The 18,693-nt window shown below is 45.6% G+C and overlaps 1 protein-coding gene and 1 long non-coding RNA gene across 3 annotated transcripts in view; one reads left to right on the top strand and one right to left on the bottom strand.

The window, feature by feature from the left end:
* The window catches only part of hyx (cell division cycle 73 hyrax), a 118,534-nt gene extending 107,073 nt beyond the window's left edge, over positions 1–11,461 (bottom strand). Inside the window, exons 1-4 of the mRNA XM_084608873.1 lie at positions 11,244–11,461; positions 10,959–11,064; positions 8,989–9,027; positions 8,570–8,651 (exon numbers count right to left, since the gene is read on the bottom strand). Of these exons, the coding sequence (XP_084464999.1) occupies positions 8,570–8,651; positions 8,989–9,027; positions 10,959–11,064; positions 11,244–11,374 (358 nt within the window). The 5' untranslated portion in view covers positions 11,375–11,461. The remainder of the gene's footprint in view (positions 1–8,569; positions 8,652–8,988; positions 9,028–10,958; positions 11,065–11,243) is intronic.
* A 3,894-nt stretch (positions 11,462–15,355) lies between these two features.
* Positions 15,356–18,243, top strand: LOC146182595 (uncharacterized). Of its 2 annotated transcripts, XR_014708615.1 has the most exons (3): positions 15,356–15,451; positions 15,773–15,879; positions 16,943–18,243. It is a non-coding gene; the product is annotated as an uncharacterized LOC146182595 (long non-coding RNA). The 2 variants fall into 2 exon arrangements; XR_014708614.1 differs by lacking the exon at positions 15,356–15,451 and having other exon boundaries at positions 15,510–15,879.
* Positions 18,244–18,693: the final 450 nt, after the last annotated feature.

Raw genomic sequence — 18,693 nt, 5'->3', positions numbered from 1 at the left:
AGAATTGGGCCTCTCATTGTCGACAGTGGCTCCTCACAATGCACCGCTTGCTACCACTTTGATGTCAAGTGATGCCTTGTGACAACCAGCGAGCGGTTGCGCTGCCAATGTGCTGGTGGACACCGCTGCCATCATCATAGGTGCACCTCTGTTGCCATGTTCTGCAAACACATTATCAATGTGCAGTCCAATCCAGATACATCAAACTTTTGAAGACATAGCGCAAAAAAGACGGGGACAACACACACAGATGTAGACAGGACAGGCGCTGACAACTTTATTTTCGAGGAAAACCGCAGCACAATTTATGTCAAAACTCATGTGACAATCAAGGGGCCTTATGCTACGACCAAACACAGTTTAACAAAGGGCGGCCGACAATCTTGACTCGGAAAAAAGCAAAAAGAAAAAGGAGGGGGGCCGGAAAGCATTATCAACAGATTACATAAAAAGCTCATTGTGAACTTATTCCAACAGAGGGAGCGCGAACAACACCGTGGCCAAGGGGCGGTGCCAAAGAACCCAACCACAGCAACGAGCGAGCCTAAAAGGGCCCAAAACAAGGGAAGTCACCTTGGAAGAAACTGGGAAGAAACTCAAGGGAAGAAACTGCTACCAACTAGCCCAAACCAAACATCTGCTACATCAAACTCAAAGGGGATCGTGAAGCAGTTCAACATATCGATAATGTAATATATAAAACAAGGCAATGAATGAGCCTCTCTGTAACCCCTGGAGGCCTTTGGTCAGCTACGATGGTTTCGCTACACAACAGATGTGAAGGATTGAAAACATGCACGCCAGACTGAAGGTCACTTTTAAGCGCAAGCCGGTTAGACCTCATAAAGTAGTGCTTTCGCACTAAAGCTGCTGGGAACGCTTTCACACCTGGCAACCATCACTGCTAGGTGATGTACCCTTAACATAGACCATAACATAGGCACCCAGTCAGAAGCGGAGTAAAACCTAGTAGTTTTTATTTGGGTCTGGTGCGAAATTTGTCAGCCTCACCCTTTGCCCTTGGAGGCCTCAGGGGCAAGTGGGGAAAGCCACGTTTCTTCACAGCACATTGCAACGCATTCGCGCAGGCCAACAAACTCAACTCTCCAGAAGCAAATGCCATACATCATTTCCAAGTAAGCTCGAAGCCGTAATTGTAAACATGCTGGAAAAGCTATGCCTTTCACAGGCCATGAATATCCCTTTCGTGGCCCGAGCCAACCAACACGCTGCCTCAAGAGTGCCGCACAACTGAAGACACGCGTACCAGAAGACAAAGGGCAAGCTACAGCACAGAAACCAGCGACTGACCACCATTATCCAGCCTAGTTAACAATTAACTATGATCGCATGTACCGAGGCGATGATCATGCTCACTGCCAAATTCATAAACATGCCTAGATTCAAAACATCTACTCTAAGCGGCCCTAGGGGCTTGTTTTTTTGTTTCACAAACACACCCCTTCGAATCATTCCTTGAATAGAAGAAAAATATGAGGATTTCGAGAATTTCAAGGCAGCACCACCTTCGCCCTCATGGACTGGCAATCCGCTTGTAAATATAGGGGGTTTGACCCTGAACTTCTGGCACGTCCGCATTGCAAGTGCCGTCAAGGGTAGCCTCCTGATATTCCTGCCAAGCATGATAACCGTGGTCAGTCACAGGGTCCCGAGCTATAGCTAATCACTATATTATGCTCTTGTGGCACGGGCACATTTCCATGCTGCCACCAGAAACGTTAGCAATATTTTACTCTCACATGTGCCTAGCTGCCAAGCGCATTTAATGGCTAATAAATAGCAAGCTCACTCTGCATTGTGGTTTAAGACTGAGCTACATGTGAGCAAAAAAGGGAGCAATGTGATGAGGCGGTGCGGTGAAAGTGATCATCATTCAATTATGCTCCATCACCTACTGGGCAAGATACATGCTCGCGCAGTGTGGAACTGACAGCCACGTGAAACGACGATACTGTGTTGCTGGCATAGTAGCAAAACTATTTGCAAATGCAAACAATCTCATCAATTTGAAGAATTGAAGTATTTGACAACAGCATTCAAAATAAAACATATTTACAATGCATCGCATTGAGTTTAAAGCGATTAAAACGCATTAACTTGCCCTACGCAAGTTTTCACATGACCTTTTGTTTTTCGGTTGTGATTAGACGTTTGTTGAATCCGCGGCCATTGTTGATGCAAAAAGCAAACTTTATGCTGCAATTCACAGTCACAATTCAACACATAAAAAAATAAAAAGTGTGCGAAATAGCCACAGTCACGTACGCCGAGTGTTCTTCATGCTATTGGCTGCTCATGCGTGCACTTCCGGGCGAAAAGCAAAATTTTCTATTTTGCCACATCGAGTGACGAGGCAAGCAACACATGCATTTCTGTTAGCGCGAAGGCTTTCCGTGATGCTTGCTGCTGTCCTATTTGCACGAGTTTTCGCATCCACATAACTCTGCCTCTATACAGATGGTGGTGCCCTTGTGGATTGGAATGGCATGCGCTGGAAGCAGTGGGGCACAGGACGTGGGGATGAGTTATGTGACCAGCTGCGCTACTGGCATCATTGGCTTGTCTCAGGGTATGTACATGGGGGGGGGGTCACTCATGTGTAGGTCATGTCTAGGTGCCAACGTCTAGGTTTTAGGATAAGCCGTCATAAGACCAGTAAAATTTGTTGATATCAACCGAGATGCTTGTATGCCGTTCCTTCGAAGTTAGGTGCCGCACTTCTCTTAGAAGCACCGATATACATTGTCAACTCCGGAGAGGCATGGCAGCTCTGAAAGCTTGTGCGCAGTTTCAATACGGCGAGCGCCCATAGAAATAAACATAAACAGTATGTATGAACTATGGGTTAGATTTCTAACAAATTATTATGATATGTGCAAATTTACGCTCTTATTTGCAGCATGACCCGCTAAAGCTGTAATTTGCAGCAGAATTCTCTCTCTCTTGTTGTAAACAACTGCTAATTAAGCGCAACTACTTTTGCAAGTTTGTCCGCAAAACGTTTGATCGACTTCAGATCAACATGCTGGAATGGTTGACTAGAAGGGCGGCCATAAACATGATAGAAAATATAGCGAGGGGGGGGGGGGGGGGGGGGGTTGATGAAGCGCAACTTGTCACGACGAGCCATTCACATTCAGAATCAAGATGTTATCATTTGCTCTTCAAGAAGAGTGGGAATGGCTAAAGTCCGATCAAGCTTTTATCTGCAACTTGAGTGCTTCTCTGCCAGATCAACTAAGAGGCATCGAGGCTGCAAGCGGCGGGTTCTCTCGTCTCTGACCAGATTTTCCATGCAGACTGGAGGAGGTTGAGCTGGCCTCTATAGATGTGGCCGTGTCTTTCGTTTCTTTTACGGTGTGGACTGCAGCACTGTTTTTAGCTGTTCATTCCTTGCCTAGGAGGAATAAGAACTGCAGGTTGGTTGGTTGGTTTGTGGGGTTTAACGTCCCAAAGCGACTCAGGCTATGAGAGACGCCGTAGTGGAGGATTCCGGAAATTTCAACCACCTGGGGTTCTTTAACGTGCACTGACATTGCACAGCACACGGGCGCCTTGCTTTTCGCCTCCATCATAAAAGCTGCCGCCGAGGCCAGGATTCGATCCCGCGTCCTTGGGAACAGTAGTCGAACGCCGTAACCACTGCGCCACCCCGGCGGGGTAAGAACTGCAGGTGGTGTTGGTATTTGATTCATTTTCCTTTACCTCAAAGGTATATGAATAAAAGCTTCAAATTCAGCGCTCTCACAAAGCCAGTTTGTTAACAGGCATGAGGGATATTCCGGAACAAACATTCGTTAGCATCTTCGCTGTGGTCTGTATGTAGAAGTGATTGTGGTCCTTTTAAGGTATATTTACTCATCTGCAAAATTTTCCCCAGAACTGTCAATTTTTTGCAGGTCAGGTTTGGCACCTAGTAGTTTCTGCATTGTGAAAGACAAACAAGAAAAACTGTCATTAGATTATGCTACAACAAATGAACTGACGCTGTCAACAGGTCACGGGTGATGGCTCCGGATCGAGTATAGTTACACTGGTTTCTCGAGTAATACTACCGCTGAGCTTTGGATGTAACGGCAAACTTTATGAGAAAGCAAGAAAGCAAAATTAAATCATCAAGGGGGGGGGGGGGGGGGGTAACACAAAGATAAAAATTGTTCATGGTCTAAACATAGGTACAAAAAGTCAAAATGTTCAAATACAACAATTCAAATGAGGGAGGCATTGCACATAAAAAGGAAGAGGAAACAATCGGTTATGAAGCGAAATGACATGTCACGCATTTTTTAAATCTAGTAGGGTCACGTTCAGTTACAATGTGTTCGGGAAGCTGGTTCCATTCTTGCATTGCGGCTGGTAGAAAAGACTTATTAAAGGCGTTAGTAGATCCATGTAAGCGCTGGATGCTCATGAAGTTGAACAGACGAGATGATGTGCGCAATGGTGGAAGTTGTGGTACAGGTTATAGAACAGGCATTAATCTCGACAAATTTTACTGGTCATATGACGGCTTGTCCTAAAACCTAAATGTTAGCGCTTGCTTTCTGGCATCATAGCAAAATGCTCTTCTCGGTCTCGGGAGTGCTTCGGACATGAAAACCTGACAGCTGGATTATACTTCATTTTTTTTATACCCGCAGCACCTTTTGCATCCCATCCTAAGTGCGCTTTACATGAGCGACTTTATTTGCTTTACCCGCGCTAAAGAACTCAACTTATTATTTATGTAAGACTCGAGACAGCAACATCGCAGTAACGGAGCAATAAAAGCAGTTAGACATGCAAACTAACTATGTGTTCTCTGCACATTTTCAATGTATTAAATTTCGAGAAAATACAAAAATACCAGTATTATAGCCCATGAAAAGTCCTGGCTTAGAGAGCCACAAACACGTTTATGCGAAAGTAAACACAAGATATCATCCGCTAAGAAGCCGAGAAGTAGAAAGAAGCAGACGTTAACTTGTCTTCTGCTCCGTGAAGCACTGCATCACAGCCGTACACGAAGAGCGAACAGCGAAAGTCTTACGCTGCAATATCTTTTCACCATCTTCGTTATCAAAGAGAGCGAGAAAGAGGGAAGCCTCATCCCCTCTCAGCGCATACCCTGGCAACCCAGGCACGGAGCGGCACGCATGCGATAACAGTGCCGCGATAGCAGAGAGCAGCTGCTCCACAGCTCTTCGGAGCGGCCTGGGATTTTTTACCCCCCCCCCCTGTAAGTCTTCAAGCCCTGTTCCATTGAGGGAGTGTACTGGTTCGTTCCTTTCGTAGAAGGGATGTTTGCAGTCTATGAAAGGCATGGCTTTTCAAACACATTTACTATCACAGCCCCCAGCTTGCTTCGAAACTGCAGACTCACGCGATGCATAGAAACACACACATACTCACTTCTCTCAGCTTCCCTCCGAGTTCAAAGGTCAAGGGTAAAAAGATTTCACATCAAATAAAAATAGCTAGGCTTTACACATTTCTGAATGCCTGCTCCCCACTCCATGTGAATTCTAAGTCACCAGCAGCAACCATCGCCAGACACGAAAGCATTTCTGACTCTTCATCACTGCTTCATTGTTCAAGCAGGCTGCAAAGCATGTTCTACTAGGCTGTGAACGTTGCGGTTGCTTGTGAAGAGTGTTCAGAAGACTCGAGACAGAATGTGAGTGTTACATGCAGCAGCGCAACCCAAGGGACAAATTTTGGCCTACATCTCATTCCCCCATGCCATTCACGCTTCCTGATGTGGAGGGAGATTTTGCAAAGAGACCTTGCTGGAGGAAACGACCTCAGCATTCCTGAATCCCAACCAACCCTTGAGTGGAGGAGAGGCTATTTCTTCCACTCAACGAAGTGGGGGTGGAACATCGAAGCGAGGTGCACTTGTGAATTCAGGTGCAAGAACAGCCCATGGCAGAATATAAATTACGGTTAATACAAATATGTTCAATTCTGTGGCCACAGTGTATTGCTTACAATGTTTGTACGGCACCACCGCAGCCATGAACGCAAAAGCAGCAACTGCTCCATCAAACATGAAGTACGTCTTGCACATCACTGGCGTGTGCCACATGGTACCCATTGTTAGCAGCAAGTAGTGATGTGCAGTCATAAATAGAGCAAAATTTTGTTAATTCAAAAGAAAAAAAAAACGTCAAAATTATCCAAGTTTGAATTACCAAATGAACCTGAAATAGCCTATGTTTCCATCACGGTAAATTTATTTGGTGAATGAAGGCGCATTGGTTGCCTGCACCTAAGATGAGGCTGGTGCTACAACGAGTTTTCAAAACTTTCTATCAATGCCTCATCACGTTCACACTCGGGAACGTCGTAACAAGACCACACTAAATGAGTGAGGCCCCCTTGGCATCCTTCACTGAGTTACATGGTAACAGTCAGGCCTCCTCACAAGCAGCAGTGTTGTGTTTGAGGAAGCACATGACTGGTGCGCAGTTCTGGAAAACTGGGAAAAAAACCCACCATGCGGATGCAAGAAATGCCCAGTGGTGGCAACGAGCGCTTAAACCAAGGCACTGAGGACATATTCCGTAAGCTTCCATTTTCTATTTCATGTTGCTGGACGGCTGTGTAGCAGCCCTCGCCCACCGCTCTGGCTGCGACTACCACTGTGTGCAGCGCCGGTGAATGAAAAAGTTGGCACGAGGCCTGAACACACACCATTATGAAAGCTCGGTTCGAAACTCAATGTTGTCAAAGCTAGTTTGCAGGAGCTAAGCGAGCAAAAATCAGCTAGGACAGTGTTGGCTGTAAAGCAGTGTTTTCCTTATGCTGCCCGCTTTAAAGGCCTCGTGCCAACTTCTTCACCAACTAGCGCTGCAAGAGGCGCGAGTTGTGGCCTGCGGTCGGAGCGCAACGTGAGGAGCACCACACCAGCATCAAATGCACCAAGTGGTCACTCATAGAAATCAAAAGACAGCACATCTCACCATGCCGATCACCCTGCACACACCGGCTATCCACTGGCTCTATCATGCAGCCAATGCTGAGGTGCTAGTGCGCTAATGGTCTGCTCACTTTCCACCAATGCTTGTCACCCAAGAGCAGTGGCCAATACCACAAGGTCAAATGGATCGAAATGAAAAAATGGTAAACAGAAACTTGAAATATGGCCCCTAGGCTCAGTTGGCTGGGTGATGCACAGCTGGCATTGCCATGCGCTGGTGAGAACAGCACAAAGCTCAGGAAAGCGAAACCAAGTGGATGGAGTATTTTTGGAGAGAGGGCCATTCCTTCTTCACCATGCCTGACATTAGACGTAAGTCAGAGACGCAGACAACTCTACAGCACTAAGCTCAGGTTTGAATTTTGATAGCCGCTTGCCGTGTATTTCGTATCTGAATGCAGTCTGCCTTTGAGAAACTATTCAGACTAACTGGTCCAGTGCGAGACATGCACCATCCAAATTAGCGAGCGTCCAATGCTACAGATTTTCAGCAGCGTTGACAGGAACCATGCCAGCCGTTTGCATTATCTAGGTCACCCAATTAACAAAGGTCGAATTAACGAGGCTTTCATTGTAAACCTTGTCAAAAGATCTCCGCGAATGCATTTCTGGTGCTTGCGTGGGGGAATGTTGTTCGATCTGGGTGACAAATTACGGACGATGTGGAGATGCCTACGAGCACTCCTAATGCACGTACATCCACTTGCACTCGGGCACAGGTGCACATGGCTGCACAGTTTCAGCTACACAGTTCAAGGAGAAACACTGCCAAGCTACGAGTACCTGCCACAAAGGACTCTGTAAAGGTATCAGCACTCGTGCATGAGAGCAGTGAAAGCCACAGCACTTGCAACTACACTGCGATGGTCCCATTGCCTCTGTCTCTACCAGTTGCCTCAAATGCATTGCTTAAGCATGCAAGAGCAAACCCCTCAAAGTGAAATTAGACCGACTGCCACACAACTGTAAGTCAAATAGCTCCACACAAATACTGTGCAAACAGCATGTCTTGGGCATACACCATGTATGCCTAAGCCATACCCCTTACCTATCCTAACCTGAAAAGCTGAAGAGAAGGCACTGGTCAGGCCTGAGCAACTGCACATTTACACTAGCCTAAAGGCATGGCCTAGACCAAATTCAAAGCAAAAGGTGGCAAAGGACATTACTTAGTTACCAGCAATCACAAGTCTTGCCAAGTAGCATTAAATTATGCACATCATTCTTTTGCTCCTGTCCTTACAATTACATGACCATTACCATAATAAAGTGCGCACAGGAAAGGTATGAATTGAGATATGCATGCATGTAAGTGCTCCAGAAACCCAGTAAGCGCACCAAGGAACCCAGAGTTCCACAAACCTTGTTCGAGAAACTCTGTATGACAATACAAAATGGCCATCTTGACCCACTTGGCCCTTCTGGTGCTTGCATCTAGCAGTGGCATACAAGAAACACAAGTACAAGTACAGAACGAGCCCGAGGTCAGGTGGCTCGCTCCTTACTTGCACAGAACTAGCTGTGCACAGGCAAGCAGCATCCCTTAGACGCTGTGTGCCTGCAACCAGCTAGGGCTACATGACCTACCCTGTGTGGGAATCTCAATGGGGGCACTTTTGTCTATGTTGGCCGAGGTGGCTGTCTCTCCGTTCAGGTAGGCCAGGATGTCCTGCGTTCCCACATGACAAGAACAATCTGTACCACACTTAAAGTAGCCACACAAATAATGACAGTAGATGGTGACAAATATCACAAACTGTTCTACATGCTGGCACAAAATGAAAAAAGTTATAATTGCAAGTGCCTAGGCAAAGTGCCAGGCACATCTCCAGAGGCTAAGCAATTAGTTATGCGGAAATGAACAAGAGCTGTTTGCCAGCATGCAACCGAAGAGAGGAATAGGAAAGTAAGGCAACTTTTGAAAATCTTTCTTGTCGAAAATGTGGATACTGAACAAAACTTCAACCTCGCAGTCAGCAGCGTAGTTAGATCTAGTTGCCTCTTACCTTTCTATCAGGGCGCCTGACAACTGGGATGTTTTCAGCCTAAAAAGAAAAAGGAGGGTGCAGCAGTTGTCAGGCTCTTTCGCAGTACATTCTCCCAGAGGTGACAATGATAGTACCCCCCCCCCCCCCCCCCCCTCACTCCCCTCATGAAAATCTGAAGGTGTAGTAAATACTCCACTTAAAAAGTAAAACCCAAGCCTGGGAACTCTCAACACTCTATAGAACGTCTCAAGCTTCAGGCTTCCACACTGAATGTTTCCTTAGAGCTGAGGTGCTACCTTCACTTGCGTTTAAAATGCCTTGCTGACACAGCAGCTGCAACGACACAAAGCAGCATACAACTTCTGCAAGAAACTGCTAGAGGTGTTCAATAGACGCCAGCTGCCACAAGCTGCTTTCAAGTGTAGCGAAAGCAAACAGCACGAGTGATTTCCAGAAATGGAGGTAGGACAAATACTCATGAAAAAACTTTTATCTGCATTACTGTTCAGTTCAGTTCAGTCGTTCAGTCATGTCCGACTCTCCGTGGCCCTATGGACATTGTCACGCCACGCTTTCCGGTCTCTCACTATACAATGCCTCAAAGATGTGAACTAATAGGTTTCTGGTGATTTACAATTACCTGCACTGCAACAGCAATACAGATGACATTACACAAATAAAACTCACCAAAGGAATAAATAAATGAACAGCAGCATAATGCAAAGAATTCCCCGGTGTTGCAATGGAGAGAAGTCTGTGACCAGAAGTACGGCAGAAACCCGCACTATGAAAGCTTGCTTTGAGCTCCATCATGATGCCAGTGACATCACGTGCAAAAGATTAGAATTCAGGGTAGATGCGAAACACACACTAATTAACTAAGGAACACATAATGGCTACTAGGGTAGAAACTGCCAACCAAGACCTCAATATAACACAGAAACTAATTAAGTTTGCATGGATTGCCTACTGTTCAATCACAAAGAAGATGCAGCTCGATTTACCAAACTTGTGAAGCCACACTGCCAGATAACTGCCCACAATTAAAAGATTATAACACAAAATCTGTGCATAAGGTATCAACAGAAAATTTCATTACATTTTGCTGCATGATGTTGCAACCTGACCTTTTCAAGGGCTCCTAAACAGATTTATGCCTGCCTACACGTCAATATTTCTTCTACACAGAAACCAATAATCACTATTTAAGAACTCGACCATAACCATAACTTTGGTAGTGGAGAGACATAAGAATGCCAGAACTCAGAACGCATTTCAACCAAGTTCAACTACCCTTGGATACCAATTCCTTCAGTACAATCCAGAAATCAATAAATCATTACACACTCCACATAATTCATAGGATGCAAATGACACCATGACGGCAAACCATGCATAGCGTCGGCAGTGCAGGTCAAAACAGCATATAATAAACGGATAATAGTATCGCATACCTTTTTGCCGTGCTTCTGGTCAGCATGGCGACGTACTAGGTGCAAGCAAAATCGGCGATCAACTCGACATTGATCTGTTTATCACTTGGCACGACTCCATTGCCAGTAAATGCACACTCTAATTACAGGTGTGATGTAGTCGATCCGTCACACTAGCTGTACGCCCTTTGCGTCGCGACATCATGGTGGCGTCAACTTTAGCAACGAAGATCTGGCAGCACATCAAAATATGAAAGACGGTCTACGACAGAAGGCGTTTCATTTTAGTTACAGATCTGTTCCAAACATTACGTTGCCATTCTGGATGGACACGTTTAAAGCCGTCTGTGTACTCGGAACATCTTTTAGCCGCGCGAGACGACTGTTCGCGTTCAGAACACCCCTTTGGGCGCCAAGTTCTGCACGAATCCGCTGATCGCTGCTAAGCACTTGAGGATAAGTCGAGCAATCGCTCAGTAAAATGTGAAACCCAGCTTCCGCTGCCGCTGCTTGAACGCGGTAAAGGTCGATGACAAGCGCAAAAAGAGCACTTACTGCGGCCTGCCGCACATACACCGGGTGAGATAGGTGCACATTTTTGAGGAGAAATAGCAGGCATTGAAGCGTGTAGTACTCCCGAGGGGTGCCATCCTTTCCGGACCTGAACGAGAAAAATTGGACGCACATTTTACACTCAAACACCAGGACGCGGCTAGTTATGTAACGTAAATGCTTTCAACTTTTAGTCGCCAGCAAAAGAACACTGCTTAAGCCTAGGGGAAGAGAACTTCCACGCATCAAGTCTCTAGGCAGATCGAACTCGCGAAACGCGGTACTCACCCCCACACCAGGTAGTTTGTCTTCACAGTCTTTGGCCAGGAGTACTCATCGAAGATTATTTGCGAGTTTTTCTCGGTGATATCCTTCTTGTTGACATTAAACTGCCGTAGCAGGCTCAACGGGTCGGCCATGACTGCAAGCAACGCATGTGCGTAACAATCGCAACTACCGCACCTCGGACCGCGCAGCAAGCTCACGCGTTGCTCTCGCTCCGAGGCTCTCTCGCTCTCTCTTACCTGATGATGATGATGATGATCTGTGACTGTACCAAGGTCTATTTACAACTGGTCGCGCAACTTGGAAGAAAACGCGTGCAGCTGCCTACTAAGATACTTTGTTGGGCGAGTTGGTACTTATTCATTATTAATATAAACAGCGCGAACACGAAAACAAGGGACAAGAAACACGAAAACCACAGTACATGCGCTGACTCACAACTAAACCTAAGCCGTTTACTCCAAGGCCCAGAAAAAACAAACATGAAGAAAACGAAACAGTCACGTGAAAAAACCCTGGGTTCACCTGCTGCATAAAAATTACTTTAAAAAATCACTTAAAAAAGACACCTCTTTGCTGCCTACTGCCAGCGGCATCAACTCGATGATGAGGGCACCTGCGAACTGTGAGGCAAATTACTAGCGCACAGTAAATAAGATCTGCCAGAACTCCAAAGAACTAGAAAGTAAACATAATATTCGCGCTCAGGAATGAATGCAGTTTTTGTTTCTTGCGTAAGAAAAAACAAACACGTTTATAATAATATTTTAACTTGTTTTTAACGGCCTCTCTCGGCCATTTATTATTCTACAGTGTTCTGTAGTTTTGCTACAGTGAACTAGAATATTGGGTAGTGTGCTCACTCCGCGGCGGCTCTACGGGGAGCGGAGGCCCCGCGTGTGTCGACAGGCGACTGCTTCGCGGCGCCGGCACCAGGTGACGCCACGGTAGACTTCACGGTATGATTTTGCTCCGCCCGTCGCTTTCAGCCGGTTCAATTTGTCACTGCGTTGTGTGCATTTGTGGCTTCGTTGTTGCTCTGCTGTGCGCATGTTCTTTTGGCGCTTATCGGAGGTCACTTCAAGCGTTTGTTCAGTAAAGGCCAGTTCAGGCTCTTGTTTAAGCTCCCATCGAAAGTGAGTGTTGACTACACCACGTGCGTCGGTGTATGCATGTTCTGCCTGGAGATCAGAACTCTTTGTGCTTTTCTTTCGCACATGAGGGGGTAAGCGGACATGTGGCCTACTAACCGGTTAATTCACTGGGACAGACTGCTAATAATAATAACAATATTTATTTAGCATAGTTAGAACAACATACACATACGGAAGCGCCGAAGCCACAAGCGGGCTTGTGCGGCGACAACCGGCAGCCGCTGCAATCTTCGCGCCACATCAGAACTCCATCAGAGGCAAAAAAAAAAAAAAAAAAAGAAACATTTGGCACAACACACTATCAAAAATGAACTGACAACATCGGTACATATTATATGTTCTCTAACGCTTTAACAGCAACTTTCAATGTTTTGCGGGTGGTCAAAGAAAATACGTCGTCCGGCCAGTAGTTCGTTGAGGATGGCTGGAACATAATAGCGTCTTGTTGCTTTACCGTAATGAATGCGGACTCTCGGTTTAAGATGACGAGGAACATGTCTCAACGGTACCGGTTTCGTGTTTTTGTGCCTGTATGCACTGCTCCAAAAATATTTTAGTACTACAATTTGTTTAAAAAGATTGTCAAAAGCAGGCAAACCGCCTGTTCTAAAGACACTGCTGGGCAAATTCTCCTGTGGCATGTAGAGGACGCTTGTAGCGATGTTTTTCAAACTCCTATTAACTCCATGTGAAAGAGCAGTTAAAGAAACACATACCGTATCTTTGAACACTACCCCAGAGCATGGGCGATTAGTTTTCTGATAGAAAAAGGCATCATGATTTTCAAATTAAACAACAAAGATGCAACACTTCTAAGTTTCTTACAAATGTGGGTCAACTGAGTACTCCATGTCAGATCACTGTATATGGGTACACCAAGATACGTAACCGACGGGACGCTAGATATAGGTTGGCAAGAACACAAATAGCAATATGAGGGGTTTAAATATATAGAACCTACATTTGGTACATCTTTGTGCGGGCTACGAAAACAGACAAGTCGGGATTTGGTGCCATTTATTTGTATTAAGTTTGAGACAAACCAATGACTAAATTTAATAGCGCCTCCTGAAGGTTAGCCAAGGCACATGAAAACTTAGGTTTGCCTGATACTAGTAAGGGTCATCGGCGTAAAGGAACATAGTGGATGCTTTCACGTGGTCACATATATCATTCACATATACCCGCGCAACAAACTTACCGCGTCACTGCAGATAGGCCCAAACCAAAATATGCCGGCCCGTCGTCAAAACCATTGCTACGCGCCTGGATGCAATACTGGCTATGTGCATACTAAAGGTGGCCCAAAAATAGCCCTGCTAGGCGTTCCCAAAGATGACTTTTAAGGAAGCAGTGGGAGATCAACCTCCGTCACTCGGACAAGCGGCTGGATGAGAGCTGTGGAGCTGTGCTGTTTGTGAGCTTCATTTCGAACTTCGTTTCGTTCTACGGGGCTATGTTCATATTGTGAACGGGGGAAAAAGTCCGCATCCCTCGTGGCAAGCCAGCATTATCCCCCGATGCCACACCGACGCTATTGCCGAATCTGCCGGCCTATCTTTCAAAAAAATATACCGAAAGAAAGACAACAAAGGAAGAGTAAACCCACTGGTGTTGTAACTCATACGTGCCTCGAAAACAAAATTTTCTAGTCTGCCCGATATACCCGTAACAACAGAAGAGTAGGAATCGGCCCCAAACGAACAGATTCTGAAAGTATTCTTGATATTTTGGAAGTGGTTAGAAATAGACTGCATAAAGAAGTTGGTTGCCCCGTTCACGCAGAAGGCCCATCTGAAGAAGTAATAAGTTTTATTTAGTCACCAGACTGCACTTCTATGTGAAAGGGGTTAATTCAAAAAAAGGCAGAAAAACGAGAACGGGCGAAACACCTCAAACTATGCCATTGCTAACGTTGTTGTGAAGTGCTGGAGGAAGTGAAGGAAATAAGCGGCAAATTACGTGAACATAAATATACGCAGCGGTGACAAATCTGTTCATATGTTTCATAAAGCAGTGACTTTATGTCTCTCCAAATAAGTATGCAGTAGCTGGTTTGAAAACCTTGCGGTGCGGCTCCCGTGCTGCGAAAAACGCGAATTGTAAATGATGCATCTTTCCTTTTACTTTGTCAGAATTACATGCATTCATTCTACCTGTCATCTCCATGTCCTTTTTGTTTTTGTGTGCTGCAGCATCGGTGTTTGTGAATAAGCAGTTGTTGCGGCCGACACTCCTCATTCCTCGTTTATCCCTGGCATGAATCCCAAGCTATTACTATTGACTTTAAGCATTAATGGAAAGAGCTTTATAACCCCCGAATATGCAGTGCATTATAATTTCTTTCCAGTGAAACAATGCAGGCTCGAGTGACATACACTACGTGAACGTCCCAACGAGCCAAGCGCATTGATTAACATTGTTTGAACATGTGCACAGCGCAGATATAAAGTTCAATTCAAGGTCCGCTTAACCATTTCAGCAAAACCCACGCAAATGTCGCGGTAATATTTCAATTTGTCGGCGCTGCTACTGCGACGCCGGCCGAGCGCGGCACTGGCTTTTACCCGTGGAGCGCGCGCGCTTCGAAGCACCTACCGTGGAGACGCGCGCAGCGCCACCGCTAACCGCCGCTCCCCGTCGACACCGGCGGGGACACCTCGAGCGGCGCTTGTGAGCACACTACCCAATATTCTAGTTCACTGTAGTTTCGCTCCAAGGCGCCGCCGGTACCTGCCGGTCGCCACCGCGCGATCTTGGTAAGCTGCGCATGCGCGAGAAGAAAGAAGGTAGGCGAGGAGGATCTGTTTGTAGTCTGGCGGATGTGACGTAATAAATTGCTTATTTTTGTTTTTTGCTCGCGTGTACTCTCGTACCCAGACGCTTTTTTTTATCGCCGCCTCCGCAGCCGCAGGTGCTTTTTTTTTTTTTCCTTTTCAATTTTGGCGCGCAGTCGTACAAGCAAGCGGGAGGCTTGTTCGCGCCGTGTTTCAGATTGACCAGATTCTGCAAAATAGACTGGGCGGCACCCATCCTTGCAAGTTTCTTCAGACTTTCGTAAGTACAGCGAAAATGCAGCGCAAAACACTTTCCTCATGGCGCCGTACTTTCCTCATGGCGCCGCTCTTCTCACGTTACAGCTTGTCTGCATCGATGCATTATTGCTAAGTGATCTCAATTCTTTTTGCGGCATCTTGCTGTGAGTCGGTGGCTTCAAGTGAAGCGTAGAGGATCTACGAAGCTCCGTGCGCCAGGAAGCAGTCCCTTCAATACCCGTGCTTCGATCGGTCGCCGGCGGCTCATTTTCGAGTGCGCCTCCGTTTTGCTCCCGAATAGCCCTGTCTTAGCAAGAGCAACCATTTCTATTTTTTGTTTCAGTGTGTGCCGAAATACTCTTGCTGCACAGTGATTTTGGGATCTTGGCTACGTCGCAGCTTCTGCTCATGGGCTCTCCTGCACCATGAATGCCTTGTGCCTCATGAAAGGTGGGTACAAAATGTGTGCTGGCAAAAACAGGTTGCTCCACAAGAGCGCTACTATATGAAATCGAAGTGACCTTATTTATGAAGCTGGCACTGGGCATGCATTTCGGTCAGCACCGTGACAGCCAAAGCAGTAGAAAAGGGTGAGGGGGTTGGGGGGGGGGGGGGGGTGCCAGTACATATCTGCCGGACTGTTCTGACCACTAGATAGGACTAACCCGGTCATACGACTACATTTTAGCTAAGCTACATTTTAGCTAAGCGTGATAATATTAATTACATTTTTGCATCAACTCTAGGTGAATTCAAATTCTGTTTCTAGTTATGACTGTATATTGTCTTGTGTACCATACAAGGTAATTGCTGTTGATGGGCACGGTAAAAAAAATGTTTTTCAATGTTCACCAGCAAATCTACTCAGTGACAGTGCTATTTCTGTGGCCATTGTATAGATCCTTTTTGTATTCCTGACTAGAGCGGGTGAAATTGCTTCTTTCGTTACCAAAATAAATGCTGGTGCATATTTTCCAGTAGCTGTCAAATACAGTGAGAGGGCATTCTGGTGCACAAGGTGGGACTAGGCTGAGCCAGTCTGTTCCATATAGAGATACTAGTGCCCACGTAGGCCTGTCATGGTAGAAAATAGAATTGTATAATTGCTCGAAGAGCTTTCCAGTAGCATTGTTTGATGGGCTAGCTGGCACACCTCTGCAGTGTGGTTTGGCTGTGCGAACAGGCCAAGGAGGAAAGGAACGCACATGGAAATGCCAAGTTTGTTTTATCATTTCTTCATCTCCGTGTTTCTTTGGTTTACACTGCCAAATCATATTCACGCTTTCCTATATGTTATCTTGCAAACAGCAAATGCACTGCTAACACTAGGGGCAAATTTTATTTGCTCTTTTTGGTTGAGGCCAATTTATTTTACTGATAGAACATTAAATGTTTCCATGTGAGTGCCATGTGACAGCTACTAGCATTATACTTTCATTCTGTGTTGCAGCGGGATCATTCATGTCTTACCTTTCCCAGGAGCCGGCATTTATTGCATTGTTCCGATTTCCAGGCCCTTCCCTGTTTGGTGCGTGTGCTGAAACAGGAATCCCTTGGAGGCGATTTGCAGCTTTTGTTCATCATCTTGATTCCGTCCCCACATAGGTAATAGCCACTGCGGTGGCACAGGATTAGGGTGCTCAATTGTTAAACCCAAGGACACAGGATGAAATCCTGGTTGCGGCAGTCCCTTTACAATGGAGGTGAAAAGCAATGCCGTGAACTGTGCGATGTTGACACACATTTAAAGTTAAAGACAAGGTTGTTGAAATTTCTGGAGGCCTTCACTAAAGCATGTATCTATGTCCCAATATGGAAACAGTCTGTCCGGGCAATGGACAGGGAGAAAATCCAATGAGGTCATTAAGAGCATATTTACCACAGTAGCAGGGGTGAATTTAGGTGCCTACCCTGTTGGGGGGGGGGGGGGCACAGCTAGTATTATTGCGACATATCTGTAGTGCTTCCTGATATATATTTTTTTACATAGTGGCCATGCAGACCAGTTGGTGCAAACCTAACTTGCTGGACATGGACATGGGAAGCCAAGGACATGGGAACTCAATACAAAGAAGTACATGGGACAACACTGTTTGGTCTGAGACCCATTTCCAAAGCATTTCACCCCAAAAGAGCCAAGCATCAGGTCAGGGGAAATCCTGTACCAGTTGGATCCTGTACCAGTTGGAAAACTGTTGAGTACCTGGCGGCACCTGGAATCAAACCTGGTACCTTCTGAATGCGCAGCATTTCTTTTTCTTGTGTTCCTGTGTCTTTGGCTGGTCCAATATGTTAGATTTAAGTTTAGTACAATACCCCAAGAAAACAAAAATGACAAAATATTTTTGGTCAGTACATAATCTAATTGCCCACTGCTCTTTTAGTTTTCATGGCATTGTTTGTCTATAAAATATATATCCATGAAATTTGTTGCCGCTTAACTAAATTTGTGCAGAGCTAAACACAAAATTTCACCGATCCAGTTTTTGTGTGTGTGTGTGAGTGTGTTCAGGTAAAGACTATCAGTGTTACAGAAACATTGTTCTACATGCTAGTTTAACATATTTGACAATGGCTAAGTTTCAGAAATAAAAAGCACAGCTATGAATTTCCTGAAAATTTCAGACAGCTCGTCCCAGTGTATATTATTTTTTTTTACTGATGTCTTCTTGCAATGAAATTTTTTCTAGCTTGGTCAGTTCTTTCAAGAACAAACTTAGTATTATCCTTTAACCATAATCATCACGGAATGACACGGATCTGGTGTGTGAATCCACCCCAAGTGCTCTGTAAAAAAAAAAAAAAAAACGAAAATGTACTGCATACACCAGCGCACCTTTGACCAAGGCCTTTCTGAATTCATGAACGATCATTAAGATTTTTTAAGATCTTCCAAAGCCACGTTGAGCACCATTAGAACGAGAACCCGAGCAAGGGCTACTACCCCACCAAGACATGATGGCCTTGTGACAGAATCTGCCTCACATTCAGGAGGTACCAGTTTCGATCCTGGTGCTGGTGGGTACAAGATTTTACCCGGCCTGATTCTGGGCTCTTCTGGGATAAGATGCTTGGGAAAGGTATTCTAGTTCACTTCAGGAAAAGGGTCATGAACCAAAATTCACGATTCGTTCCACCATTAGACAACCCTAAGTCCGCTTCGTGCAGCAGAGGCCCATATGCAGTTCCTTTTTCCTCCTTTCCTAAGCCATGAGCCCTGGTAAGCCAAGCACCAGGCTGGGCCATAGCTGGTACACATTTGAG

Source organism: Amblyomma maculatum, chromosome 7 (assembly GCF_055883805.1).
Source record: "Amblyomma maculatum isolate TAMU_Amacu chromosome 7, ASM5588380v1, whole genome shotgun sequence".
In the NCBI taxonomy this organism is placed as follows: domain Eukaryota; kingdom Metazoa; phylum Arthropoda; class Arachnida; order Ixodida; family Ixodidae; genus Amblyomma; species Amblyomma maculatum.
The sequence above is the reverse complement of the archived record's forward strand: the minus strand, read 5'-3'. Positions and strand labels throughout refer to the sequence as shown.